The sequence below is a fragment of the Poecilia latipinna genome, unplaced genomic scaffold, assembly GCF_001443285.1.
Source record: "Poecilia latipinna isolate Pla-1442-1.1 unplaced genomic scaffold, P_latipinna-1.0 Scaffold40, whole genome shotgun sequence".
NCBI lineage: Eukaryota > Metazoa > Chordata > Actinopteri > Cyprinodontiformes > Poeciliidae > Poecilia > Poecilia latipinna.
In genome coordinates this window covers 313,788-341,567 of record NW_015112656.1, presented here as the reverse complement: position 1 = coordinate 341,567, position 27,780 = coordinate 313,788, and the positions used below count along the sequence as shown (strand labels likewise).

The following is a 27,780-nucleotide window of genomic DNA, read 5'->3' as shown; positions in this document are numbered from 1 at the left end:
ACTGTACTTAAGTACAGTAACCACTGCCAGCGGAATTATACGTTTCCCACTGAAATACATAATAGGCAGGTTCAGTTTCATTTTTTTCTTGTTATTTTCTACAGTACCTTCTAGAAAATACTCTTATCATTTTCCATTAATTTTAGCCCTGCGAAGGCCCCATAGCTTCCACAGTGATGCCTTCTCCTCTGATGGTGTGGTGGCCCAGTATTTCTCAACACTCGTCCCTTCTAAAGCCCGCTCTACCTCTTCTCTGTCTTCATCTCCATCTGATCCATCTCTCCACCTCCCTGCTTTCTCTGACAGATCACGAAAAGGTTTGTTAAGCGGCGTCATTTGGAACCTAAATACAAGTCATGTGCAGGAGACAATTTGCATATATTTAAGCGAAGACTAGACCTACTTTTAGAGAATCTCACCCCCTACTGTAACTTTTTGTCTCAGATGTATTTCTTGTGAAATGTTCCATTTAAGAAGGAATTTTTGCATGTTTTACATTCTGTGGCCAGTTTTAGCTTTTAAGACTTCTACAAACATTTGGTAAAGACTGAGTTGCGTTCAGGAGCTCAGTTCCACTCAATTGTTATAACAACAATGCCCAGTCACAAAACCTCTTACTTGGATAAGTCACCTATGTGGCCAAGGAACCGTGTCCAGGTAGGCTGTCTGGAGCTGACTGGAGCAGGACATCCTGCTGGGGTCTGCAGTTCCAGGGCAGCAAGAAAACATTCTGTAGACGAGAAAAAGGCTCCATTAGTTTCTCCAATTGCTGTACCTTCTGAAAGACTTGTTAGACTTTACCTAAGAATCTCACTTTTTCTTTACTGCACTCCAATAATATGTCTGTTATTGTTTGGGTGCATTACCAATCAGGGCTGCTCTTAGTTTTTCGACATACTTAAGAATCAATTAATATTCAAGTTTAAAGACACTGGCATGTCCAAACATTATTTAAATGTTCTTGTAACCGTAAAGGAAGCGCCACATGTAAACATGAACTCTTTTCAGCGGTTTCTCTTACTGCACACTTTTTTTATGGATAAGCCTGTTATGTTTTCTGGAATCCACAGAGATTTCTTTTCCCCTCTTTCTGCTCCTCATCCTTAGTTCCTCTAAGAACCTTCCCTCCTATGCCTCCTGCTTCCAGGCAGTCCAAAGATCGACCCACCTCAATGGTGGAGTTGGGCTGTACCCTCACTAAGCCCACAAGTCTTCCATCTGCCCCTGAGAGAGGTAAAAAAAAAGAAGAATAAGAATGAAGACGCAGTAGAGAATTGGGTGTTTCACCTTATGCTATTTATGTGTCTTCCCACCATTTTCCTGCTCCTCTTTTCTAGCTTCCTGGCAGACCGAATGGAAGCCTCCTAAATTTCAGGCCCCTCTAGCACAACCGGCCCTCTCCCCTAAGTTTTTGCGTCTTTCTGAAAGTCATCCAAGAGAAGTTCTGGTGCTGCACAAAGAGCAGGGAACAGAAATATGTAATGCTGTGACCTAACTCTCTCCAGGCTGTTGGTGTTTGTTGTTAGTGGGATGCGTAGTAGATTAAATATTTTTTGCTTGAATTAATTTTGTCTAAACTTGCCTGGACTTGAATTACTCATTTATTTGTGATTATCCCTGCCTGATGTAGCCTGTTTAGTAGTCTAGACGAAACTCAATACCTAGGATTACTAAAACATTCTGTTAATCTCCTAAAATTTGCAAAGTGGCATAATGCACACTTTACCTGAGTGACTGCTGACTAATGTGTTTGAAAAGAATTGCTGATATTTCCCACCATCATTGATATTTAGGTTTGGGAGGTTTATTCTAAGCAGAACAGCTTCATTGTTTTGCCTGTGAATTCAGAAATAATAAACAAGGCTGTTTTCATGCTGCCATAGAGCTACCAATAACAGGAATATACAGTGAAATTCAGTATCGAATGTTAATTTTACATTACACAACCTATTTACCGCTTTGTGAAAAGTGAACTAGACAAAGGGTCTAGACTGTTTACAGCAAATATATGCAAACAAAGCTCACAAAATCAAGCACAGCTAGCTTAATGCATCATTCCTTTTAAGATTTAACTAATAAACATACAGTCTAGTTATGACAGAAAACGGGATATTTACTTGCAGTTTCCATGATGTGCATATAGTAGTTCCTGCCCATCACTGTTGTGTTCAGCTGCTCATGAGATCGGCTGCATGTCTTTATCCATCTTTTTAAATTTTTTCAGATTTCATTTGAGTTTAGTAAGTGGAATTAAATCATATTCTGCCTTCCAAACACTCTGTGTAATTGTTCCCCACAATTTGTCATATTTTCTAATTATTTTTCACCAAATCTCTATGATCACAAAGGGCTCGTAATGATAAACCCCGACAACGTTGTCGAAGGAAAAGAGAGTTCAGTTCCTCCTAGTAAAGGACATTTCACTTTGGGACAAATTGCTGGTCAGTTGCTGACAAACTCACTGGATTGATTAACACGTCATGCCACGTCAATCAATCTCTTCTGCTCTCCACGCCTCCCTGCATGCTGTTAGTACTGCTTCAGACTTTAGCTTGACGATACTTTTTTTCCCTTCTTTTCTTCCCATCTCCTCATCCTTCTATCCATGCTTTTCTTCCTCCCTGCCAGCTTCATCCTGTTCGTCTGCAGCTCAGTCTGTGGATCAGAAACAGCAGGGAGAGACAGGATATGTTTCCTCTGAGAGACCTCATGGCAGTATCTCTGTAGAGAACCGCTCACCCAGTTGTCATAGTCCTTCATCTGCCCCTCTGCTCTCTGTGGCTCCTCATCCTCCCCAGCTACACATATTTGAAACAGTCATAGTCTCCCCAAGTAGACAGGAAGCAGGTAAAAAAACCAAGTCATGGGTCAGTACGCTTTCACAAGCTGTAAATAGTGTCTGGACACTAGTGATGGTTATCATCAGCATTGGACCATGTAGTACAATCTCATTTGTTGCTCTCTTTGTGTTTAGAGTTTAAGAGACAGCTGAGCACCCTGAGTGAGGAGGAGAGCCAGAGTTCAGGCCCTGCAGCAGCCAGCCTGAGGACAGGCTCCACAGCACCGGGGCAGAAAAACGATGCACCATCAGCAGTGGAGGTCATCAAAGCTTCAGCAGGGTGTGTATATGTGCACTAAAGCATGGCTGCTTAATAAGTAGCTCCAGCACTTCTGAATATTCTGTATGTTTTGCTTGACAAACGAACTGCAGCGCTTTGTGCATCTTGTGCTGTGGTGACATGAAAACCAGGTTTTAATCTTGTCTCATAGTTTGAAGGTAACAGTTGTTTGAGGCCAGACCATAGCTGACTCAGATCTGATGAATGCAACAAAATGTTTCACCAACTTCAAACATTATGCTTGTTTGAAATAAGAAGCCTCCACTGGGGAAAACATTTTGCTTTTCTTTTTTAACATTTTTAAATTTCTTGCAAAATCAACCAAAATTGTATGTATCAAGTCTTTAAGCATTTGGACTTAAATTAACTGAAAAAATACTTTTAATTATTTAAGAAGAGTAATAAAGCAGGACTTAGTCTGATATTAGATATTATAAATGTATTTATCAGTAAAACCAATTTTCCTAAGCTTTAGCATTTCCTGTTTCCTATTAGATTTTGGTAAACGGTTTTAAGTGGTCGAGGATAAAACAAATGTCAGCCAGTTTTGACTAGCTGTCTGACCCAATCAACTATCTGAAAATCTTTGCTTCACTGTGACTGCAGATGAACTTACACTCACCTTCCATCTTTGTTGACCTTGCTGTACCCTGGTGGCAGCACTGGCTTTTGCTGGATGTTGTGAAGCCTCTTTCTCTGCACCTGAATCTCTCACTTTTATGCTTTCAGTAACCTAGAAAAGTGTTTTGTCTGCTGCAATACTCTGAGCAGGAGCTCCCTGTATGGGAGGCTGCCTTGATATAAAAGTATATGATAGACACAAAAATGATAAAAAAAATTTACAAGGGTGTTCTTCATACAAAAAATGAATAAAACTCTGATTCATGATAATTACCCAGACCTGGTGAATTACTGCTTCTTCAAATGTAACAAATAAAAAAGTGAAGAAACAAGGAAATCCTCGAAATGTATTACATTTATTTTGTTAAATTTTTATGTAGCTTGGAAAGACCTCAAGGAAATCAATCCTTTCACTGAGAACCACCCACATTGTTAAATTCTCAAGTTATGGTAAGAGGACAGCTCTACCAGAGTACATTTTAAAGGGGTTCACAATTAATTGAAAATATTGGCCTAAATATGTTGTAATTTTCCTATTAAATAAATAATTGCTGTTTGTGATATGTAAAAACTTATTACTTCAATAATTGCAAAGCTATGGTTATATTTTTCACCCATGGTGGTCACCATTTTCTTACCTGATGGGTTGATGAAGCGGTCAGGTCCGTTCTGTACTGGAATCTACAGAGTAAACACAGGAAGGCTAACATTACCCGAATTCTTGTTTATCATATTGTGTTTGACTGGTGTGAATTTAGACAATGCCACCCTGCTTCACCATTGGCTATAAGTTAAAAAAATATTGAGAGATGTTTGTATCACTTTCTGCATGAACAAAAGAAGAGCAGAGAGGTGAAAAAGCCAAACACAATTTCCAATGGACCAACATTTGTGCTCTCAACATTTCTCTCCGTGTGATAATATTTTATTCAAATTTATAGAAACCAAACAGCATACGGTATTTTTTACTATGCTAGTTTTACATCTAAAATAAAGATTTCTCAAAGCCTATTGTTGCAACCCTGTAATAACACCAAGAAATAAGGACTAGCGAGTTCACTTCAGGACAAAGGATTAGGAAAAGGCAGTGCGATTTGGAGTCCTTTGTTATTCCACCAGGTTCGTCTTTGAAATATTTGCTTTTGGACTCTGTTTTCATTTAAGAATGTGGCACTCGAGTCACGATGTGCCCTTGTTGTTGACTGTTAGTGACAGGTGGGTTAACTTGTTTGGCTTGTGTGATGCATTTCACAATGAATGATAAGAATTTCATCCTTAGCTGGCTGGCTCATTATTGGCATTCTTTTAGATGTCCATAATGTCCATAATGATATGTCCATATCATATCCAAAATTTCCCCTTTATTATCTTATTGTTCCAGCCCTGTGGCTCAGAGGGATACAAACTGTTGTAAAAGATACAGACACTACTGAAGTCACTGTGGAAAGACCTGTACATTTGTCCTCAGGGGAACCAAGAGATTTGTGTCCTTTAGAGTTATTGTGTTGTGATTCTGTTGAACAAATATGTACCAGACATAGTGAGCGTGAGTAAGTCTAGATTGACAGTATTGCCTAAATGAAGCATTAGATGCTGCATGGCTTTAGTGATTTACATTCAGTAGAAGTTCCATGACTGATGCATGATGTTGTAGCAAAATCGTTTCATTGGTCCATCAACTGCATAACACATTACTATTCAGCAAAGGACATCTTCAAAAGGTAGCAAGAATATTGGTTTATGAGTTCCATCCATCCGTCCATCCATTCATTGTTCCATCCATCCATCAAACATATAAATAACTAAGATAGCCTCCACCAGTTTACCAGAGGTCGCTATCACAGATCCATAACTCTCCTTCATGTAGTCACCTCAACAGATGCTCAACAGAGAAGTAAATAATCCTAACAGATTCTGCAGTAGTATGCCAAAGCTTGTAAATTTTGGAGTAAACAACAGCCAAGCATGCACTATGAAATGCTGTTTTAGAGAAACAAATTATAATGCTTTATATTTGTTTTTTCTTAACTACAGAATCTTGAAAAAGTATGAAACCAATTGATGCTTACCATATTTTGTAACAATAAAACTGCAAATAGCATGGGATATGACAAAATTTGTGATCTTAAATTAAATGAAGAAGATATTGGTGAGACCAAGAGCAGCACATGCATTTAATGCCAGGTTTTTACTTTAAATGTCTAGGTAAAAATGTGCTACTATTTTGTCTCTTTCATGAATTCAGTTTACCAGATTTACCAAGTAGATCTCTTACAGAACAGGTGAGAGTGTGTGAATGGTTAGGTCTGAGTACACAGAGGTTACATATTATACATATTATAGGGATACATATTATAATTTATTGAATATGATGTATTGTGTACTTCATTTGTTTGATTGAAATTCTGTAGCACAAGACAGTGCTAATGCATCATAAGTCATTATAAAAAACTGCCAGCAATTAAAAAGAGGGGGGAAAAAATAGATGGGTGGGTTAAAAGTAGATAGATAATTATATCTGACTATTAATTGCTATTTTACAGTGACATGCCTTAATTTAGTGTCACTTAACATAGGAAAGAGTTGAAGAGCGTGCAAAGCTACAAGGGAAGCTGCACAAAAACCTCTCCAGGTCGTGGACGAAGGTCTGCAGACACACATAGATGCATGGGATGATCATAAAACGATACTGAAGATGTTTCAGTTATTTTCCTTTCTAGAAAGTAGTTTCCTCACTAGAAGCTTTTTTACGCCTTTGCTGATTCCTTTGCCATAATTTTAATTACTTCTCTGATTGTGAAAGTGGCTGAGAGTTTTTTATTTTATTTTGAAAACGTCAAACATCTTTAAAAGTTTTGCAATTTTATTTTTATTTTCTGTACAGTACAATTCTTTTTTTTTTGAAAATTCTTTGAAATTAATAGAATTTTTGCTGTTAAGCAGAAAATACATTATGTAGTTGGTTGCTATATTGTGATGCATATTTGTAGGAAAATTGTGTCCATTTTGTGAATACATTTATAGGTATTTACATTATTTATTAATTTGGTATTGTCCGAAATAAATATTGACTGACTTCTTATATTCTACTCTCTTTTTAGAGATGAGAACATGGTTTCACAACAACCTCCATGCCCATTCTTTACTGAATCCAGAAAACTCATTTCTCAAACTCAAAGAGCTATTTCAGCACATCAGTCACAAAATGCTCCTGCTTTGGGAACCATGAAGTGGCAGGAGCCTAAAGTGAGAACATGGAAATGTCCCTCAAACAGGGAGAAGCTTCTGTGTGTAACTACACAGGAACCTCTAGAAACAGAACTGACAAAAGAATCGGCTGGTGTAGTCCCAACAACTAGTGCTTCCATAGTGGTACACGCTGATGACAATGAAAAAGAAACTGTGATGGAAAACCAGCTATCTGTCTGCCAAACTGTTGAAAATGAACTACAAATTTTTGAAAACCCAAGCAATGAGTATGATCCTCAGTCACAAGGACAAATGAAACACATGGAGGATGACAGCTCCTCATGTCCTAGTGCAGGTTATTTGCCACATTATCCCATGGCGGAATCTTACAATAAGCAATTCATTTTCTTGAAAACCTGTCCCAGAATGACAAACATACCTGGGATGTCAGGAATATCACTAAGTAGTGATGAAAAACACTGGCCTCTCAATCAAATGACAATCTGGAACAAAGGGTTGCACATAAAAGAAAAGGGACTACAACTCTCATCAGGAGAGAATAAAAACCATGAAAAAGAAAGTGTCTTACTGGCACCATGTTGCCCAAGGCAGGCTAGAATTTCAGGTTTCCCATCGGTGTCCCAAAAGAGTGGCAACAGTTATTGTTGCACAAAACTATCAAAGAAAACTGTTTTAAATAACGATAAACAGTCAGAATCTCAACAGGAAGTGTTTAGAAACAAGACAATACAAACTAAAGCTTATACAAGTACAGTGTCACCAAAAGAGAACTGTGAAACTGAAGAAAAGATGGCTCCAGAGGTCTTAAAGCATTCTTATACACCAGATATAGACTCAGTTGTACAGACTACTTTCACATTCTATCAATCAGACATCACCATTTTAGGTTCTTGTCCAATGAGCTCACCAATTGCAGGCATTCCATCATTAGCTAATCATAATTTAAGTGAAAGATGGATTACAGAGTTCAAACTCTTCACAGTCACACATCTTAAAGTTCGAACTGTCACAATTAATGACGTACCCCATAATATAAATAATGCAGAGTCGGTAAAGGGAATGACAGCCTTAGCCCCAACTTGTCCAAAACAAGCTTGTGCATTTGGACTTCCATCTGCTTCTGAACTTACTGACATTCTCAATGGATCTAGTACGGTTAACCTTGTTCCAACCTGTCCTTCTGTCTCCAGAATGGTTGGCATTCCATCTGTCCAAAAGCCTGACAGCAAAGATTGGCAAATCGGTAATAAATCATTGTGGAAGAAATTGTTAAATATTAGGACTCTAGTTCTGCTACAAAGCAACAAAACAAAGAAAAAATGGAAAAGAAGTATTTCTCTTTCACAAAGTTGCCCATGTGAGTCAAAGATTCCTGGATTTCCTTCTAGAGCAAATCCTAGAGTGAGTGAAATTGAGACAAGAAATATGGTGGATCTTTCAAGTTCTTGTGCAAAAATCTCCCAGATTGCTGGATTTCCATCTTTTCATAGTCCAATAATGTGGACAGTAGGCAGAGAAACACTGTTTGAACCAAAGGTGAAAGAAGAACGATTGTTCCTTATTGATCACCATGACAGGGACAAGAGACAAGCAAATGAAATGGTTTCCCTCTTGCCATCTTGTCCCAGGACTTCAAGAGTTAAAGGTTTCCCTTCGGTTCCCAATCCCAAAATGGAATATTATAGGCCAAATGTAGTCAGTCTCGTTCCCTTGTGTCCTGTCATTTCTGGTATACAAGGATTCCCATCACTAGAACCACAGAATGAGGAAGGTTGGCCTGCTCACATAGGTTCATTGATGTACAGGACACAAAGGACTGTTCAGTTTTGTTTTGATTTATTACCAAATGTTGCAGACAATGCAAAGGACATGTGGCATTTTGCTTCATCCTGCCCAAGAGAATCACTCATTCCTGGTTTTGCATCCAAACCACAAACCAGTGTGACTGATATTGAGACAATAAGTATGGTGGATATTTTGAGTTCATGTCCAAAGATCTCTCAGATTGCAGGATGTCCATCAATTCATTGTCCAAAATTGTGGACAGTAAGCAGAGAGACACTGTTTGAACCAAGAGTCAAAGATAAACACTTGTTGAGTATTGAGGCCCATGACAGAGACAAGAGACAAGTGAGAGGAATGGTTTCTCTCTTGCCATCTTGTCCCAGGGTGTCAAGAAGTCAAGGTTTTCCATCTATTCCTAATCCTAAAGTTGAGTATTATAAACCAAATATAGTCAGTCTCTTTCACTTGTGTCCTGTGACTTCTTGTATACCAGGATTCCCGTCACTGGAACCACAGAAAGAAGAATGTTGGAAACGTGACTTAGGTTCATTGATGTACAGGTCACAAAGGACTGTTCAGTTTACTTTTGACTTCTCACCAAGTAACACAAACAAAATGAAGGAGATGTTTTGTTTAGTCCCAACTTGCCCAAAAGATTCCCTCATCCCTGGTTTTCCATTTGTCACCCAATGCAGTGTGTCAAGTCTTAAATCTGAGGAACCCTCCAAACTCAAACTCAAATCCAGCATGGAACCTAATATAACTAATTTTGTACCCTGTTGCCCTATTACCTCATCTATCAGAGGATTTTCATCCATGACTCCAGACTCAAGTACAGAATGGCTAAATGAAGCAAAAGTGATACTAATGAAACCTCAGGTCAAGCATAAAAGTATCTTCATTCATGAACAGGAGCAGCTAGATTTATACAACAGGAAAGGTATGCTAACTTTAGTGACATCCTGTCCCAAAAAGACCAGAATTTATGGCTTTACTTCTGCCCAAAAGGTAAATCGGCCACCAGATATGGTCAGCTTATACTCATCTTCTCCATGTGTTTCATGTGTCCCTGGTTTTCCATCTGCAAGAAGGCTTAGTTCTGATTTTACAAAAACACACACCTGGATCCCACAGAATATTGTCCTGTTCGAAAAGAAGCAAAAAGAGAAGGCTTGTCCTGCAACTTTGCCAGCAATATTGCTTCATACACCAGAAATTAAGTCTATGGTCGCACTGGCTTCATCATGCCCACATGTGGCTCAGATTCCTGGATTTCCCAGCTATTTCCCAGTGAACACAGCTGATTTGAAAGCAAAGGGTATTCAACGTCTTTCTGCTGCTGAAGCATATGCTGCAAATGTGTCCCAACATGTGCAGTCAAATCTCAACGAGAGCAGTGGCATTCCTCTATCATGTGTTAGCAGTCAAAGCTCTGAATTTTCTTATGGTGAGACATCAATGGCTTTCAACATTCATATGTCACATACTTGTGTGTGGATTGCTAATTTTCAAGTCTTTAATCTGGTTGCTGTTTTAACAGAAGAAAAGGGGGGTGCAAAGGAAAGTGTAGATCATTATCTATATTTTGGGTAAGTGGAGGAGCCCAGTGCTCCTGTGTGTTTTGCTGTGAAAGTGACTTAGTGCTTGCTTAACATAGATTGTGTGGGATAAGACTTCTTCCTGCACAGTGTGTGGTAAAGTTGTGCAGATTGAGCATGATACATTTCATTGCTTAAGTTTATTCCATGAACGCCTTATGGATCACAGTTTTAAAACTTTTGTATTTGGGTCCTCAGCCAATCACACATAGAGAATAAAACAGCAGAAGAAACACAGACAGGGAATAAATCCTGGGATACATCAGAGACAACAGGACTTTTTGGATGGGAGGTTTTGGAGGCAGATGGATCAGTGTCTGAAAAAAAGAGAGAACTCTCTTTATCAGCAAATGCAGAAGAGACTTCTGGATTAGTAAAGGCCCTTGTTGGTGTTTTCCACAAAGGGTAAGTTTAAGATTAGTCTAAAACCACAATTAATAGCATGTATTATAGAATTTTTGATTGTTGAGATTCTAGAATTTAAAAATGTAATATTACACCCACTTTCAATTTTTTCCTTCCTTTTCTTATAGTTTAATGACAATTAAAAACTGGGTCCAATTTAGGATGAAATGTAAATTTATATTTAACTTTTTTTCTGAACATGTACGATGACTTACATGTTCAGTACTCAGTGCCCATTCATTCTTTACAGTTATGAAACAGTAGCATCCATCCTGGGCCCATCTAGCTCTGCCGTAGCAGACGTTGACCCCCCATTCGCTGTTCCTTCTGTGTGCCTAAAGGAAAAGACGTTAATTCCTTCTGCTCCTTCTGCTGAGTTTTGGCCACATTTCCCTGACAGCAGGTCTCCTCCACAAAAGACAGATGACAATTCTGAGGACATTCACACTAAACAAGAATATCCAATAAGTGTGGAACCGTACATGTGGGACTTGGTGGATGATCAGTCAGTCTCTTCTCTATCAACTACTGGCATTGAGGACACACTTTTTGATTCAAGTATGAATCGATTTCCACTGGCAGAGGAGGACAACAAGGGTGTAAGAGAAGGTAGTGAAGGAACAGATGAACACGAATTACCTCTGAATCAGGAACATTCAAAGGAAATATTTCTGACTGAGCAGAACTATGTTCAAATATCAAAATACATGGAAAGTTTGCTATCAAAAGATCAGGCTTATGTAGAAGAAGATGGATTGAAAATGATGTTGTTCTCTCCTCATTCGGAGAAAGGGTGAGTGATAGTCGATTGTTTTTTGATTGCATGGTGTGTGACTTAAGCTTAGTAATATATCTTATATTGTGATGTGAATAACCATATGCCAAATCAGAAATTAGTGAGGGTCAAAGATCATAAAAGGTCATTGCTGCCTTCGTGTCTTGAGTAATACTGTATTCTTTGTACTATTTTTTCATATCTGAAACTAAATTAAATCATAAAAATTATCAATTAATTGTTGAAGAATCTTTTAAGAATACAACTAAACTTTGGTCTCTTTTAACCAAGACGTTTACTACAGAAAGGATGCTTGCAACCAGTGCATGACACAGCAGCTGATTCTGAAGATTCTGTCTTCTCTTCTCTCTAAGCCCGACACAAACGAGCTCAAAAGAACTGTCTGCAACTCCTCTTCAGCCTACAGAGAGTAATGAACAAAGACATGCAGAATTTGATTTACCCTTGGACCGATCAGCGTGTGATCAAGACAGTAATCCACCTGACATTGCTGGTCCTCAACAAGACAAAAAGCCAGTGATTCCACCTGAACTGAAAGAAAGTTATCAAGAGATATGCATAGCTCCAAAAAGGCCAAACAGAAGGAGGGATCATTTGTTTCATAAGCCTGTTCCAGGAGTTGTTCTCTCTGCCTGTGAGAATTCTCTACAGACAGACATTGTCCAGTCCAGCTGCACAAAACCTCACATTATTTCTGCTTTGGACAATAAAGCACAATGCAACACAGTTCTTTCACAAAACACACAGAAGAAAGAAACAGTAACAGAACCTTCTCTAACGACTGGCTTGTTTCAGAGTCCACCTCTACAGACAGAAACAGTGCTAGTTTGCTCAAAGGACACAGAACATCCCTCTAGTGCTCCGGACCGGCCTAACGAAGACAGCACAGCCGGAGTTCAGGCATCTTTTAATACAACGCTTTCTTTGGAAGCAAAAGAAGTGAAAACCCTTCCCCCTGTTCCAGAGCCAGACGTATTGCATGATGAGCACGCTGCCCCTCTTTCAATCATCAAGAAGATTCATCTTCCAAAGCGAGTTAGAAAAGCTGGGAGATTGAGTAGTTACAAAGACCTCACTGCAGGAGATGATTCACATCAAGTTTACCAGCTCCCATTAGCTGGTAGCACATTTGTTGATATATCTAACACTACAAACCAAAAGTCAGAAGATTCCATTTTTAAGAATCCTGTTCCAAAGCCTCGTGGAAGAAAACATGTCAGTGGCTCCAGCCCAGACAAGTGTACTGCTGGAGTAGGTGCATCTCAGGAAGCCCATGGCAGAGAAGCACTGACAGCAGGGAGAAGCAGTCTGCTGAATATTCCTTCCAGACCTGAAGAGTTGCCACAAGCTGAAGATTGTTCTGATCCTGCATTAAGAAGAACCAGAATTACATTTGTGCAAAGCACTCATGCTGTATATGGTGATACTTCAGAAAAATCACCAGGACCCTCATGTCTACCTGTACCCAAAGAAAGAAGGAAACATTCCAGTGATGCACTCCTACAGGACACAAAAACTGCTTCTCCTTCAGACAACGTTGCAGACGCTAAAGCAGTCCCAGAAAATAAGAAATCAACGTCACCTGTTCCATTCTGTCAAGTCCAGAACGACCTTAGAAACACTGATTTACCACTCATAAACAATTCATCTTCCATAGAAATGGAATTATCTCAGACAAACTCAGATGAAACATATGGCCTGAAAGTAGAGGGAGGTTCAACATCTCTTAACTTGAAATCTGATGGAGGTTCAGTTACAATCCAGGGCGAAGAAGAAGTTCTGTTGCAGTTGGAGAGGGATGTGCTAGAAGCAATGGAAGAAGTCTTTACTCAGACACGGTCCATAGAGGATACTATGGAGGATACTGAAGAGGTTCAGGATGAAATCCTGCAAGATTGGACCTTTACAGATGAACCACTTGTCACAAAAACCTTACAGAAGGATGAGAAAGTAGATTCAGAGAAGGAGAACATCACAAAGGTCCTGGAAGAAGAGGTCAATAGGTTTGGAACTGTCACTGTTTCTTCCTCTCAGGATGGATGACTGGCTGCATGTAGAGCATAAAAAAGAAAGCAAGCTTATGGAAATAAACATGAGAAGGGAAGTGAGAGATGAAGAGTTGGATTCTGTACCTGTAGATGTAGTTGCTGGTTGTTCAAAGAATCCAAGGTAAGATTAGTCAATAAGCTTTAAACTATTGCAGGATGCACTCAACTAATATTTGTTTTAAGTTTTCAGTATGCGTAAAATTATTTTTGAAAGGTTCTGATTACCTTTTTAAACGTATGTTGGATTTTTTTAGCAGCATTAAAGGTAATAAGTAACAGGTGCATTTGTGTTCTGTTGTGGTTTTGTTAGGTCGTCAGGGCAGCCCGTACTTGTTCCCCGTGGCAAGAAGCGCTTGAGTGGTTCCTCACTAAATGGCACCAAGTCACAAGCTGAAGCCCTTCAACAAGCCCGTGAGCCGACAACGCCTCAGAAAAGACCTGCAGAGGGCGCTCCTTCTGTAGAGGTGAGGAAGCTGAATGGTGCTTCTCCATGTTTGGTTCTAGTTCTGCATTCAGATCAGAACCAGAACCAGGAGACCTGAGTGGTCTGGAAGGCTGATACAACAACAGCAGATATTTAATGTATTGTGGTGCTAAGCCCTTCAGGGATTTATAAACTAACAGTATTTTAAAGTCTATTCTCTCAGTGGACAGACTGTAGAACTGGGTGATGTTCTTTATCTTCCTGGTTTTAGTCAGAACACCAACAGCAGCATTCTGGATCAGCTGCAGCTGGAGGCTTGATCTTTTAGTCCGACCTGTGAAGACACTGTTGCAGTAATCAATACGACTAAAGATAAACCCATGGATGAGTTTCTCTTAATCTTACTGAGACATTAGTGCCTTAATCGGAGGATCAGAAGTTCCCTAGCAGCTCTGTTTGGCGACCCTCCCCTTTCTGCTGCCCTGAGCAGCTGACCATACAGCTCAAATCAAAAACTACCACTGATTATACTTGATAGTTTCAGTTCTGTGTCAAGTTGAATCTCTGTTTTGATTTGTGTGTTGTAGAATACCCTCAGTAGTCCCAGCTTAGTGACCTCCAGTCGGTCTCTGCTGGAGTGGTGTCAGGATGTCACTCAGGGTCACAAGGGAGTGAAGATCACCAACTTCAGCACCTCCTGGAGGAATGGCCTGGCCTTCTGTGCTATCCTGCATCACTTCCACCCTGGAAAGATGTAAGAAACACCTGCCATACAAAATGCTCCGTACTACAAACTGCTAGTCAACATTTCTCTGTCCGTTTGTCGTTTTCTAGAAATTTTGAAATGCTGAACCCGTATGACATCAAGACCAACAACAAACAGGTTCAAGACATTTTATTCATTTTTCAAACTGGTCTGATTGTTATTTGGTCAATCATAATAAAAGTTATTATAATAATCCAACTGTCTTCTGTCACACATTTCAGGCTTTTGATGGTTTTGCTGAACTTGGGATTTCCAGACTGATTGAGCCTTCAGATATGGTCATGCTCGCGGTTCCTGACCGCCTTATCGTCATGACCTACCTCAACCAAATACGGACCCACTTCACCGGCCAGGAGCTCAGCGTGCTTCACGTAGATAAAAACAGCAGTGAGTCTAGTTATGCAGTATCAGGGAAGCAGGAGGCCCAGGAGGACCCAGAGGCAACTGTTCGCTACTGCGCCCAGAAACTCCAGGAGAAAGGTCTGAGTCTTGAGTTTATTGGGAGTGGAAGCCCTGCAGAAGGTGAAACCAAAAGCAGCGATGAGATGGCTGCTCCTCCTCGGTCCAAACGGCTGCAGAATGCTGGAGCAGGAGGAGCATCCAGCTCTCAGTCTCCTGTGGCACCACCACGGTCTCATAATCTACCCAAGTCAGGCTTCTCCCGAGTGAAAGATGCTGATCTGCTCAAGAAGCGCAGGTCACAGAAGAAGAGTGGCTCAATTGATGATGGAGATATATTAGTGGTACAATGCTTTGTTTGGTATTTTTGTTCATGTTTAACCTCCTTCTTATTTACTCATGACTAAAATAAAAGAATCTTTTTTCTGTTTCTCTAGGTTGCAACAGAGCAAGACAAAAAGAACTCAGAGACTGGTAGATGTTTTTTTAGTTCTATTCTCCTTTTTGCGGTCGTCATGTACATTTTAAATAATTGTATTTTTATTTATTTGTATTTACTTTCTGCAGAAAGAACAGAGTTTGTAGTTGAAGAAGAGAGACCAGAAGGTCAGGTGAGTTGGTTTGATGGAACTGACAAATGACTTTACCAGTTATAACTCCTAAAGGAGACATTTACTCTTTCTGTTTCACAACTGTGCATATTTAGAATCATATTAATATATTTTTGTTAATACATGTAGGACACAAGCCAGTATGTGTTGCATCAGATGGAAGCGCTAGAAGCCGAACAAAACCACATCGACAACAGAGCAGGCGTGGTGGAGCGGAAACTCAGGCAGTTAATGGAAACAGGTAAAGTACGCCTTGATGGTCAATACATTTAAAGCTAAATGTTAAATCTAACATTTAGATTTTATGGAACTGACATAAAATCTAAATAATTGGACAGAAAGTCCAAACTGATTGGACTGATGTCCAATGAGTGTGTAGCTTTGTTTTTAACAGATTGGATTGAAATTGTTTTAGAACCTGCTTACTCATAAGTTAAAACCCTAGGATGACAGAGGGTTCACTTACTTTTTACCATGACTGATATAGTAAATTGCAATTAAAAGTAAATAATTCACTCTTATAAAGGTCCTTAGAATCATATATTTATCCTGCAGATAAAGTAGCTTCTTCTTATTCATCCAGGGAAAAAAACACATGAGAAAATCACATATTGTCATGTGATGTTCAGTCATGTTGATTTTGGGGACGACCTCGAGAAATATCGTATTTAACTGCCTTGTCAACTCCATGACTACAGACCTGAACAGAGGAGAAAACATTCTCCACTGACTTAATGTTGTCAGTTGACACTATAAATAAGGATGGAAGGACTGTGATGTTATGCTCTGATGCCTTATTATTACAGACCATAAAACTAATTAACCATTAAACTTAAAATCATACCTGAGCTGTTCTCAACATGACTGTTAACCTTTACAGAGGCCAACGTTTCTTCTTTGATAGTCGGTTGTAGCTCAGTTGGGCCAAAGATGAGCTTCAGCTTATGAATGTCCAATCAGTCACAAAGCCTTCACTTTGTTACTTTACATCTAGATTCTTCTGCCACATTGGTATTGATCCCTGAACTGTTGGTTACAAATGAAAATGAGCAGATCTGCTAACAAATGACTTTAGGGCTATACCTCACTACTTACCAAAACAAGCCGCTTTGTTGCTGCTCCTGCTGGGAAAAATGGCCTCCATGTGAGAGCTCCACTCAGCAGAAACATCTCCAGGACTTTTGGAAAACATTCTGTGGTCAGATGAGATAAAACTGGAAGTTTCTGAGACGTGTCTGAATTGTTACATCTAATGTAAAAATAAACAGCATTTCTAAAAAAAAAAAAAAAAATGTTTCATTGTCATAGTGACAATGAAACATAGTGGTGGGAGTGTTTTGGTCTGGGGCATTGCTGCTTCAGGAACTGGACATTTTCAGGGAATTGATGGGATCCTGAAGGAGATTCTACTGGATTATTGGGTGTGAAAATGAACTGAGTGCTCAGTCCTTCTGATTACCTCCAGTCTGACTTACGGGTACATTATGATGGACAGTCTGGGATTTACAGTCTTTCCAATGCATGGCACATGAAGAGGCAGGGCATCATAACACTTTCAAAGTGTATTATAACGGCAGCTGCTGGTAATGCTTTGTTTCTGCAGGCAGTGACAAGGTGGAGGAGGAGAGGCTGATCCAGGAGTGGTTCACTCTGGTTAACAAGAAGAACGCTTTAATCCGAAGGCAGGACCATGTGCAGCTGCTGTGAGTCGGGCGCCATGATGCTGCATTCCCCTGGCAGAGCAACATGGCCGAGTTCTGTCTTGTAAAGCATGTTTCATTATCAACAGGCTGGAGGAACAAGACCTGGAAAGGAGGTTTGAGCTGTTAACCAAAGAGCTGAGAGACATGATGGCAATTGAAGGTACGTCTTTTTATCTAATGCAGAATTCATCACAACCATGTCTTTAGGGCTGGGCGTCTTCTGCTCTATTTTCTTTACCAACTACCTGCTTTTATTTTTGAAAATAACAGAGAGCCAGAAGACCCAGGCCCACAAACACAGAGAGCAGCTCCTGCTGCAGGAGCTGGTGTCTCTGGTCAACCAGAGGGATGAGCTGGTTCACAATATTGATGCTAAAGAAAGAGGGTAAGACAAATCCACCTCGCTGTTCTACCACAGCCTGGAACCAAACACCTTGGAGCTTTTCTCAGGAAGTGATTGTGACAATGTGATTTATTCTAGACAAAGTGCACACCTTCTCAAGAATATTCTGAAAACAAACCTATCCCACCTCCTTAGAAGGCTCAGTCCTGTTAACAAGCCAGCTCTGTGCCAAAACAAAAAAAACAACAACAGTTTAAACAAACCAGAAATTGGAGTTTAGGCCAGGATGTGATTTATCCCTGTTCTTGTTTTCAGAGCTGAGGAAGAGGATGAGCGTCTGAACCGTGGCCTTGAGCAGCGAAGAAGGAAGTATGCCAAGGAGCAGAAAGAAAAGTGTCTCATTCAGTGAGGAAAACAAAAGAGGAAAGTTCAGGACAAAATCAAGAATGAGGAAGTTAAGTCATCCAGATTGCTATTTTAGGTCAGAAAACTGATCCAATCTTGTTAACACAAGAAAGCACTGAAACTGTGAACTTACTGTGCAAGTTCTGCTGACACTAAGAAAGTCCAGAACAACAGTTTCGTTCTGAGGCAAAAACAAGCTGCAATATGTTGGATCTCTAGATAAACTGTTAGTTTTGAAACATACTGTTTATTATTTCTCTTATTGAACAAAAAACAAAAACAGGTGATCTGGAACAACTAATGCTCAATTTTCCAAAGTCATTTCATCTGAAGGGATTTGTGCTATTTGAGATGAAATTTTAGATGAAATTTATTTGGAATATCAGGAATGTAAGGGTGTGACCAGAACAGCTCATGGACATCAGGGACAGCTGCAGGGTCACAGATGTTTAGGTAACACTGCTCACTTATATTTTAAAGCCATTTCTTTTCATTTTTTCACTGCCGAAGTTACTGAAGTGAAACATAGCACCAATGTTTGATTTTCTACTAAATAGAAATGTAAAAGCCATAAAAAATCTCCAAAGTCTTGAGCACATTATTTGCTTTGGCAGAAACAGAATTGCCACTTGTATTGTTGTAGTGTGGAAAACAGTTGCTTGCCTTTGCTCTGAAAAATGTTACTCTGTTCGTGTTGTAGGTTAAGGAAAGGATGAACCATTTCTGAAACCAGATGCTTTTAATACTTTTAAAAGTATTGTATTTGCAGTTTTTATGACCTGTGATTAGCTCCAATTTGTTTAAAGGATTGCTCCTGGAGGTTTGTTTTTAAGAATTTAATGTGAAATTTGCACTATTGGAAATACAAAAGAGCTGAATGCATCACTTGTGTTTGTGTGTGTGTGCGTGCGTGCGTGCGTGCGTGTGTGTGTGTGTGAGTGTGTGTGTGAGTGTGTGTGTGTGTGTGTTAAAGCTGTTCTCACTGTTCCAACACATTTTAAGTCCAGCTGATTCCAGCTCAGCTCCATCTGAAATGACTGCTTGTTGCCCCACTTTCAGTATTCATTTCACTGACCCAGCCAGGATTCAGCCAGTGGGTGAGACTGATTCAGCTGTCAGTCCACTTCCTCACAAAACATTGTGCAAACAGAAGGACTAACTTGGATTGGAGCTAGCATGTCAGGATTCTGCTGCCAGTCTTCTTACAATCAAACAGCTTTCCTCCCATGTCAGAAACCTTCCTGAAGTTCCTCTACAGGATGAATGATGACTTCCAGTGCCGTGATCTGCTGCTGCTGGTGAAGAGCTCCAGTTTCAGCAGCACTATGACGTCAGCTGACTTTAAGAACATACTGAATGACCAGGTTACGGACTTTTTTCTTCCCTGATGACTCACGGATATTCCAACATGAAACTGTCAGCATTCATCAGGGTCAGGTTGTGAAAGCCCAGTTCAGACAGCATGAGGCATCATGGACATCAACCCCACTGAGAACCTTTAGGATGTGCTGGAGAAAGATCTGGACAGCGGTCAGACTCTACCATCACCAATACAAGATCCTGGTGAAAAATTAATGCAGCACTGGGTGGAAATAAATCTGGTGATGTTGCAGAACCTTATCGAAACAATGCCACTGTGCAAAAACACAAAATCTTTTACTTTTGGTTTAGTATCTGGTGAAAATATCTTTGTATACTTGAAATAGGACTAAACTAACTTACAGTTAACTTTTCAGCCAGAAAAAGGATTTTGTTTTAAGTTAATAATAGCTTAATATTGATGAAACATACTAGTTTTACTGGCAGATTGTTTTTCACTTATAACATGAGGAAAATGTCTCAAGTGACTAATAGTAACTAATAGTTTTTACTTTTTTAGTTTTGTCTAATTTCAAGTGTATTGGGATATTTGCACTAGAAACCAGACAAAAATACATAGTAAGAGTTTGTGTGTTTGCAGCGTGTGTGTCGTGATAAAACCTGAAATGGATCCAACAGATTTTTCAGGGTGTTGCCTTATTGTTGGTGGAACATTTTTTTATGTCAGTACATTTCTTTCTTTTCAGAGTGCTTTTCAGCTTGTCGCAATCTTTGCTCAAATAGGAATATTTGGAGAAATCACAACTCAGACTTAAGAAACTGGTAGAAATGGAAACCACAAGGAGGAAGTACACTAAATATGGCATTCCATGTCATATTGACATATGACACTGAGATCATCTTTGTCTTTTTTCCCAGCTGAGCAACACTGCAGGAGCCGCAACAGTACACCAGTGTAGTGGTGGCACACATCACCACTAGCAGTGTTTTTGTTACTCTTGGTTATTCTTTTATTCTCTTCATGGAAACAAGAAGCAACATGTTTACCATCAAAATTAGGTGTGTGGGGTTTTTATGTTTTTGCAACTCTTCCAAATGAATCAGTCCAATCAGACAGATGCCACTTGTAAAACACACACATTTCTTACTGAAAAAACAAAAACAAATCTTAACACGCCTTGGTGCTAAGTTGTTTTTTTTTATATAACTAGCACCCCCTTTCATATAAAAATAAGTTGCAGTGGCTTTTACAACAGAAAGAGGAAATGAAAAAGCAAGTTGCCAAACTCTGGAAGGCAAGATAAGAGTTCTTGGAGCTCAGAGAGGAATTCACAAGAAATTAAGGAGAAAATTCCTTTTAGAGCAACAATGAAGAAACTTAATACCAAAAAACACCTTTGTCCCTAGTGGGGTCGGGAGGGGTGCTGGTGCCTATCTCCAGCGAACAAGAGGCAGGGTCACCCTGGACCGGTCGCCAGTCTGTCGCAGGGCAACACAGAGACAGACAGGACAAACAACCATGCACACACACACCTAGGGAGAATTTAGAGAGACCAGTTAACCTAACAGTCATGTTTCTGAACTGTGGGAGGAAACCGGAGTACCTGGAGAGAATCCACCATGCACAGGGAGAACATGCAAACTCCATGCAGAAAGACCCGGGGCCGGGAATAAAAACCAGAACCTTCTTGCTGCTAGGCAACAGCTCTACCAACTGCGCCCCCTTCATATTTATATAATTACAATAATAAACCTTTACTGTGTGCAAAAGAAAACTGTTATGACAGTCAGTTGCTTTTTGGTAAAAAGAAAAGGAATACTGTTGATCATCTTTTTGTCTTTTGTAACAAAAAATACATGATAAAAAATTAATTATCTTGAGCTGAATTGATAAATCAGATTGTTTCATCGTGCAAAATAGATTTTGGATTTCAAATTCAAGTCACCTGCTTTATTTTCTGTTTAGAGTTGTCTTTGATTTATAATAACTGGGAAATAGATTAATTCTAGTCTGCATCTCATCTTTTTATTACTTCTTATTTTGATAATAAAATGTGCTGTTTCATCTTTATTGAAATGAGAAAAATCAGTTTGATGGTCTGATTTAATTCAAGTCAGTTCAGCATTCAGAACACTGTGATGTGGGTGTATACTTTCAAAGAGGAAGACTGATTTGGGGAAAGAAATGTCTGAGTCATCTTGTGTTAGATGTAAACCCAAACGTCCATCAGAAGTGCAGCTTGACCGGCAGAAACGGGATTGAAGGATTCAGATTGTTCACAGGACAATATGGAATCTGCTGGACCTGCTTCTGTCCTGCTGTGGATGCTGATATGGACCACTGACTGCGACACACAGCCTTTGGCAGAGGAAGGTGCGTAATTCGTGATTTGAGATATTTAAGTGGACAAAATGGATTGCTGGCAGGTAAAAACACAACAACGTGATTATAATTCCCTGGAAACTGAAGAAATGCAGCTGTGATAAAGAAAATTATTGCAATCGCAAAAACTCTTTATTAGCACTTTTGAGAATTTGCATTTCATTAACTATGTCCTATTAACTAAAGCTGTTCATGTGTGAAAAAGCTTCCATTTAGTGACTGAATGTATAAAAGGCAGAAAAATTTTGCTTCTAGAAAATCCACAGGTTGGCAACTCCAACATCCGAGACGAATAAAGACCAGAATGAGAGGAGCAGAGCATGATTCACATGTGGGCCTGTTGGTTAACACTGGTCAACAGCCAAACACTTGTCTGTTTTTCTGTTTTTCATCTATTTTAGGGTCATGTTGATGAGCTGAATCCTAAAATCACATTGGTTTTGCTCAATCAGGTCAACTTTCTGAACTATGGAGCAACATGAGCATCAAAATGCAGGACTTGTTCTCACATCTGGAGAATCTGATCAATGAGTGATGAGCAGGAGGAGAGATTCCATCAGGACAGGGAAGAGACAGAGAATTTTACACAATGAAGAAGTAATGTTCAATTCACAAGTACTTAACATTATAAGTGTTTATTATTCAATTTACAGAAATCCAAGTTTGTAACATTTAAGTCACACACTCTGTTAGAAAATAATATCTCCTAAAATGGAAACCTGAGAAATATTAACAGAAATGAATTGATAATGTTACAACAATGTCAACAATTTAGTCAGAAGATTGGATTTCTCTAAGTCAAAAGACCTGACCTGGCTGAGAAAAATGGATGACATTTTTGGATTCAGCAGAAACTCCTAATTCAGTTGAAAAAACTAAGACAACTTCCAAAAAATATTTTTTTGTAACCCAGTGTAATTAAACCTGATACTGTGAAACAGACTTATTTCACAGTGTTTATAAATTCCCCAGGCTGCTCTATTTATAAACAGCCAGAGTTTATATATTTTACTAAACCAGAGCCAAGCAGCTGAAATACTTAAATTATCCTTAAAGCTGTTCTGGGTTAACTTCTCCGAGGGCTTCCACGGCCAGTAGGGGGCAGTAAACAATGGTGAAGTCTCGTCATACCTCAGACTGGCCCTGGTCTTATTCGAAATTATCATGTTAAATGAGTCTTTTTCCAAATTATTATCTGCATCATTTGTTCATGCTGACGACAACGGACACAGCAGCAACTATGCTGACTGAGCGTCTCTACAGCAGTTCAACTAAAACAGAAACAGACGCTCGCTTTGGATTCTGCTATGGAATATGTTGGGTTATGTTTGTTGTCCCTCACAGCATCAAAAACAATAACCTCTGTTCAGGGTGTTTGTGCTGTTCATCATGCTGGCTGCTGTGTTTCTGCATCAGCTGGACCAGGGGTCATCAACCTGCTGACCCTGGAGCTGCAAGTGGCTCTTAGAGCCTCTGCTGCGGCTCTTAACTTTGGTCCAACATGATTCCAATAAAAAGCAATGTTCTAAAATGTAAAGGTAATTTTTTTAAAAAAAGCTAGCTTATTAATGTTTTCTACATGTTTGCATCCAACAAAAGCACATTTTCACAAATATAGGAATATTCTTTTTCATAATTCTTCCCATAAATTATATGCTTTATATGCCATGTTCTATTCATCCAGAAGGCGTGCAAAACTTAATTAACTCTGATTTATATCAATACAAAAATAAAGACCTGGTATTTCATTTAAAAATTGAAACATATTTCCTATTGTGGAGCTAAAACAAGTACTTTGTTTTGAAAAGTTGTGTAGTTTTTTATGGCAAAAAGCAAATTTTGTTCAGAAATGACTTTTAAATTTGCAGTGGTTGCTGAGTCCTGAGCTGAACTGCCGCAAATCAGGAAATGAACACTAACAGTTTTAAGTTGGCTGAGAGAAGATGTTAAAAAACAAACACAACACTGTTAGTTTAAAAATGTTTTGTTGTAGTTTTTAAGTGATTTGTGTTTGAAAAAAAATCATATCAATAAGATGCAGAGACTTATCTTCCAAACCTTCTAAACCAACTCTAATTACTTCCAACTCTCGCTAATTGCAAGTGACAGAAAATTCTTATTCTAACCAAGTCAATCAATCAATCAATCAATCAATCAGTCAATCAATCAATCAATCAATCAATCAATCAATCAAATTCAGTAATTTCTAAAGCAAAAAAACTGGTTTTTTGGAATCGATGTTGGAAATTCATATTTTCTCCACCTGTTTGAGAGGCATGAGTGAAAAGGAATCCACTGATCCATAGAATGCTTTTCAACATCTGGAACCCTAAAATCACAAACTGTTCTGAGTCTGTTATTGTTCTGTCGATTCAAATGAGACATAAATGTAACTAAACCAAGTGATGGTGGGACGTTCTCCTCTCTGCAGTAGAACTTTTCAACTCTGGTAAAGAGACCAGCCTGCAATGGAAGTCAGAACCGTTCAAACAGGTGAGTGAATCTTCTGCATTTACAGTTCCATATAATCTTTGTGGAGGTGGATTTGTTCACTCTGTCTCAGAGCACTGAGCTGTCTGAGTGAAGCTGGGCTGTTCTCCATTTACTTCCATGACCAGGTTCTGGGTACCAGAGTATGGTCCATATCCACACCAGGTTGATTCTAAGTTTACCCCAGGCTGGTCTTCATGTTTGTCTTTTCTGTGTCTGTCTGCTGGGCATCATACTCTCTGAAAAGGACAGAGAGGAGAAGTGATGTCACCACTGATCTAATTCAGAACTTCATGGCCAGTCTGTACAGTCAGCCCAGGCTCTGCTTCTGCTGGGAGTTTCTTCCTGTTAAGGCGTTGGGGGTGGGGGTGGGGAGGGGGTTCCATTCCGCTGTGACTGCATGCATGTTCAGTGTGAGGGATTGCTGTGAGTCAGTGACTTGATGCAATTTGTTGGGTTTCCTTTTAAATCAACTTAAGTAATAAGCTGAACATGACTGCTCTGTTTGAGAAACAGAATCAGACTGACTGTTATAAAAGAACTGGTGTTGAGAATTAGTGCTATGTGAATAAACTGAACTGAATTTCATTTAATTCAAAGGCGGTCAGAGGAAATGCAATGAAAACAAACTACAATCAGTTAAACATGGTGTTGGCAGCATCATGTTGTGGAGGTGATGGGCAGGGAAACGGACAGACTCTGAACATGCAGCCAGAGCTGCAATGGACCACAAAGTTTACAACAAAAGCACAGTGATGAGTTAAAATGGTCCAGTCAAAGCCCATATCTTTAAAACTCATTCAGAATGTGTGCTAATACTTGAAGATTCACATTCACAGACATTTTGCAAAGAATTGGCAACAAGACATGGAATTGGTTCTGACAGCCCTCAACACGTTTACATCACTGATACAGGAGTTCAGTTCTGACCTGTATAAATCTATTAAGTGAAATCCCAACACAATGCCATGTAATGTTTCTGTTTGCATTAATATTAGTTACTGAAACATGGAGGACCATGGCTGACTTTTTTATGCCTTTTTCTTTAAATCCCAGTGGAGAGAAATCCCTCTACGGTTTGGTTCTGGAACTTCTGGGCCTGTTCTCCAGGCCTGTACAAACTCCGGACGGAGATCATACTTAAGCAACTGGATGGAGCGCAGAGATGCCCACCATTTACTGATAGATATTTCAGTTGCTCAGGAGGAAGAGTCCTCTGGTGAGCTCAGTCCACTGAAAGTTCATCTTTTTGACACAGACAATCCCGCCTCCAGATTCCCAAACAGTCCGAGTGTCCTGGACCTTCAAAATTCCAAACTGTTCTCTAGTTCCATTGATCAGGACTCCATATCCAATTATCTGAACCGCAGCGTGTCCCTGACCCTGGGTCCGGTCTCACGCAGAGGCTTCCAGCTCGGCTTCTCCTACGCAGGAGAGTGTGTGTTCATCACTTCCATCAGAGTGTATTACAAAGTATGCCCTGACGTCGTCTCCAACCTGACGTCGTTCCTGAGGACGGGGGCCGGCTCAGAGCCGGTGTGGGGTCACTGTGTGGCGGGCGCTGTGCAGTCGTCCTCTCCTGTCAGAGAGTGCGGCCTGGACGGAGTGTGGAGCTCACAGCAAGGCGGCTGCTCCTGTGGGCCAGGCCGGGAGGAGAGAGGCCACACATGTGAAGGTAGGAAACACATTTGTACGGCTGATACAAGGAGAGGTATGACCTGCGCTCTTGTTCAAAATATTCTCAGGTCACACATGATAGTAATATCTTCACTATTTAAAATAAAAACCTTCCGAATAAAATCTGGCAGTGAGGAAAATGAACTGAGCTGCTTTGATCCCATTCTTTATTCCTGCACAAAGAAAGAAACTAAAATTGTGACTGATTTGATGATATTTGGAACTCTAACCACTTGTAACAGCATGCATTTCTTTTTTATTTCTCTGTTTTATTTTTCTGCAGAGATGATGTCAGGGAGACACAGATCTCATTTTAGCACAGAACTGTTTTAAACAAACTGCTGGGAGATTTTAGACCTTGTACAGACAGTCAGCTTTGAAAATAAACTCTGTTTGAAGTTTGTGTTAGTTTCAGCCTACAGGAAAAACCAAGAAGAATTCTCACTGCAAGTAAGACGATAACTGCTCACAAACACCCAGAAGCCCATTTCAACAAAACTAAATGACATGATCAGACGTTCAGTTCAGGAAGACGTTTTTCCTTCTTCCTAATGAGTTTTGTCTCTGTTAGCTACTTGAAAGTGAACTATGGTCTCATGATGTAGAGACTGAAACAGGCTGCAGTTTTTAAAATTAGACAAAAATGGATTTTTCAGGGCAGACATATTTCTTGGATCAGATTCCCTGTGCTCCAGATAAATGAAGGGATGAATTCTGAATCATAGCAAAGTAATGTCGTTATGCTCTCAGCATTTCATTCAGAACAAATTATTGGAACAATTCATTTAAAAAAAATTGTTGTGTTGACTACATTCTCATGTGATTATTCACTGGTGAACTATTTATTCTTGGTGGCTTTGGAAAAGTCAACTCATGACTTTCACATCCTCATTTTCTCTGTTGTCTTCCTTCCCATTCTGAAGGAGGACTTCATGTTGGAAATTTGGCTCTATGTTTTGCATTTCTAAAAAAAAAAAAAAAAAAAAAAAAAAAAGTTTTTACATTTCTTGTTATGCAACAGCATTTCGGTTCACTAAAGTGAAAAAATGACCTCGTATCTTAAAGCTTCAACTAGAAAATAAGGTGTTAAATAGTAACTATGTGTTGCTGTTTAAATGCTTGAACTTAATTTATTGGTATTTATGTGACGTCTTAACGGCAACCTGTCTATGGAATGAACATGAATACATTTCTTTACCCAGGATATTTGTGCTGTAGATGGTTCAATATTTGTTTTTGATTGATTTGTTTTGATTGATTGTGATTGTATTTATTTATTTCAAACAAGTTTTTAAAAAGAATAAAAAGGCAATCAGTTGGAAAACAAAACATGTGCATACATAACCAAGAAGAAAATCATTTGTTTACCACAACTTTTCTGTTTGAAAAACAGAAGGAGGAAGTGAACACTAATTTAATCCTTCCCCTTATCTCAGTTTAATGAAAGATATTACATACTGATTCTATAATTATCAAAAATTTGTAATTAAAACCATGTCATAATATTCATATGCCTGTTCAATGTGCTGTGCTAAAGAGCCAACAAATAAATTACATATACAAGATGGTTAAAAACTAACTCATAGCAAGACAAGAAAATCTATGGATAATAATAATAGCAATAATGGCAACTGTAAATAACTTTTTCTTTTTTTTTTTTTTTTTTTTTTTTTTCTA

General features: G+C 39.3%; 2 protein-coding genes across 9 annotated transcripts in view; both read left to right on the top strand.

Annotated features, from left to right (window-relative positions):
• ehbp1l1a (EH domain binding protein 1-like 1a) overlaps window positions 1–19,115 on the top strand; it is a 37,779-nt gene extending 18,664 nt beyond the window's left edge. For 3 of the 7 annotated variants that reach the window (XM_015046896.1, XM_015046886.1, XM_015046877.1), the window contains 6 exons: window positions 2,975–3,119; window positions 6,842–10,182; window positions 10,276–10,324; window positions 10,532–10,738; window positions 10,989–11,531; window positions 11,888–13,597. In XM_015046896.1, the coding sequence (XP_014902382.1) occupies window positions 2,975–3,119; window positions 6,842–10,182; window positions 10,276–10,324; window positions 10,532–10,738; window positions 10,989–11,531; window positions 11,888–13,577 (5,975 nt within the window). In that variant the 3' untranslated portion in view covers window positions 13,578–13,597. Of the gene's footprint in view, window positions 1–104; window positions 318–1,107; window positions 1,234–1,337; window positions 1,479–2,628; window positions 2,848–2,974; window positions 3,120–5,171; window positions 5,291–6,841; window positions 10,183–10,275; window positions 10,325–10,531; window positions 10,739–10,988; window positions 11,532–11,887; window positions 13,598–13,892; window positions 14,047–14,593; window positions 14,761–14,840; window positions 14,890–14,993; window positions 15,516–15,608; window positions 15,646–15,738; window positions 15,783–15,911; window positions 16,024–17,385; window positions 17,486–17,571; window positions 17,646–17,755; window positions 17,871–18,143 lie in introns of those variants that run through there. The other 4 variants (XM_015046916.1, XM_015046861.1, XM_015046870.1 and 1 more) reach the window with 4 other exon arrangements.
• Window positions 19,116–21,744: 2,629 nt separating this feature from the next.
• The window catches only part of LOC106956176 (tyrosine-protein kinase Mer), a 22,819-nt gene continuing 16,783 nt past the window's right edge, over window positions 21,745–27,780 (top strand). The window contains exons 1-3 of one of the 2 annotated variants that reach the window (XM_015046849.1): window positions 21,745–21,927; window positions 24,371–24,429; window positions 25,483–26,101. In XM_015046849.1, the coding sequence (XP_014902335.1) occupies window positions 21,843–21,927; window positions 24,371–24,429; window positions 25,483–26,101 (763 nt within the window). In that variant the 5' untranslated portion in view covers window positions 21,745–21,842. Of the gene's footprint in view, window positions 21,928–24,367; window positions 24,430–25,482; window positions 26,102–27,780 lie in introns of both variants that reach the window. The other variant, XM_015046840.1, reaches the window with a different exon arrangement.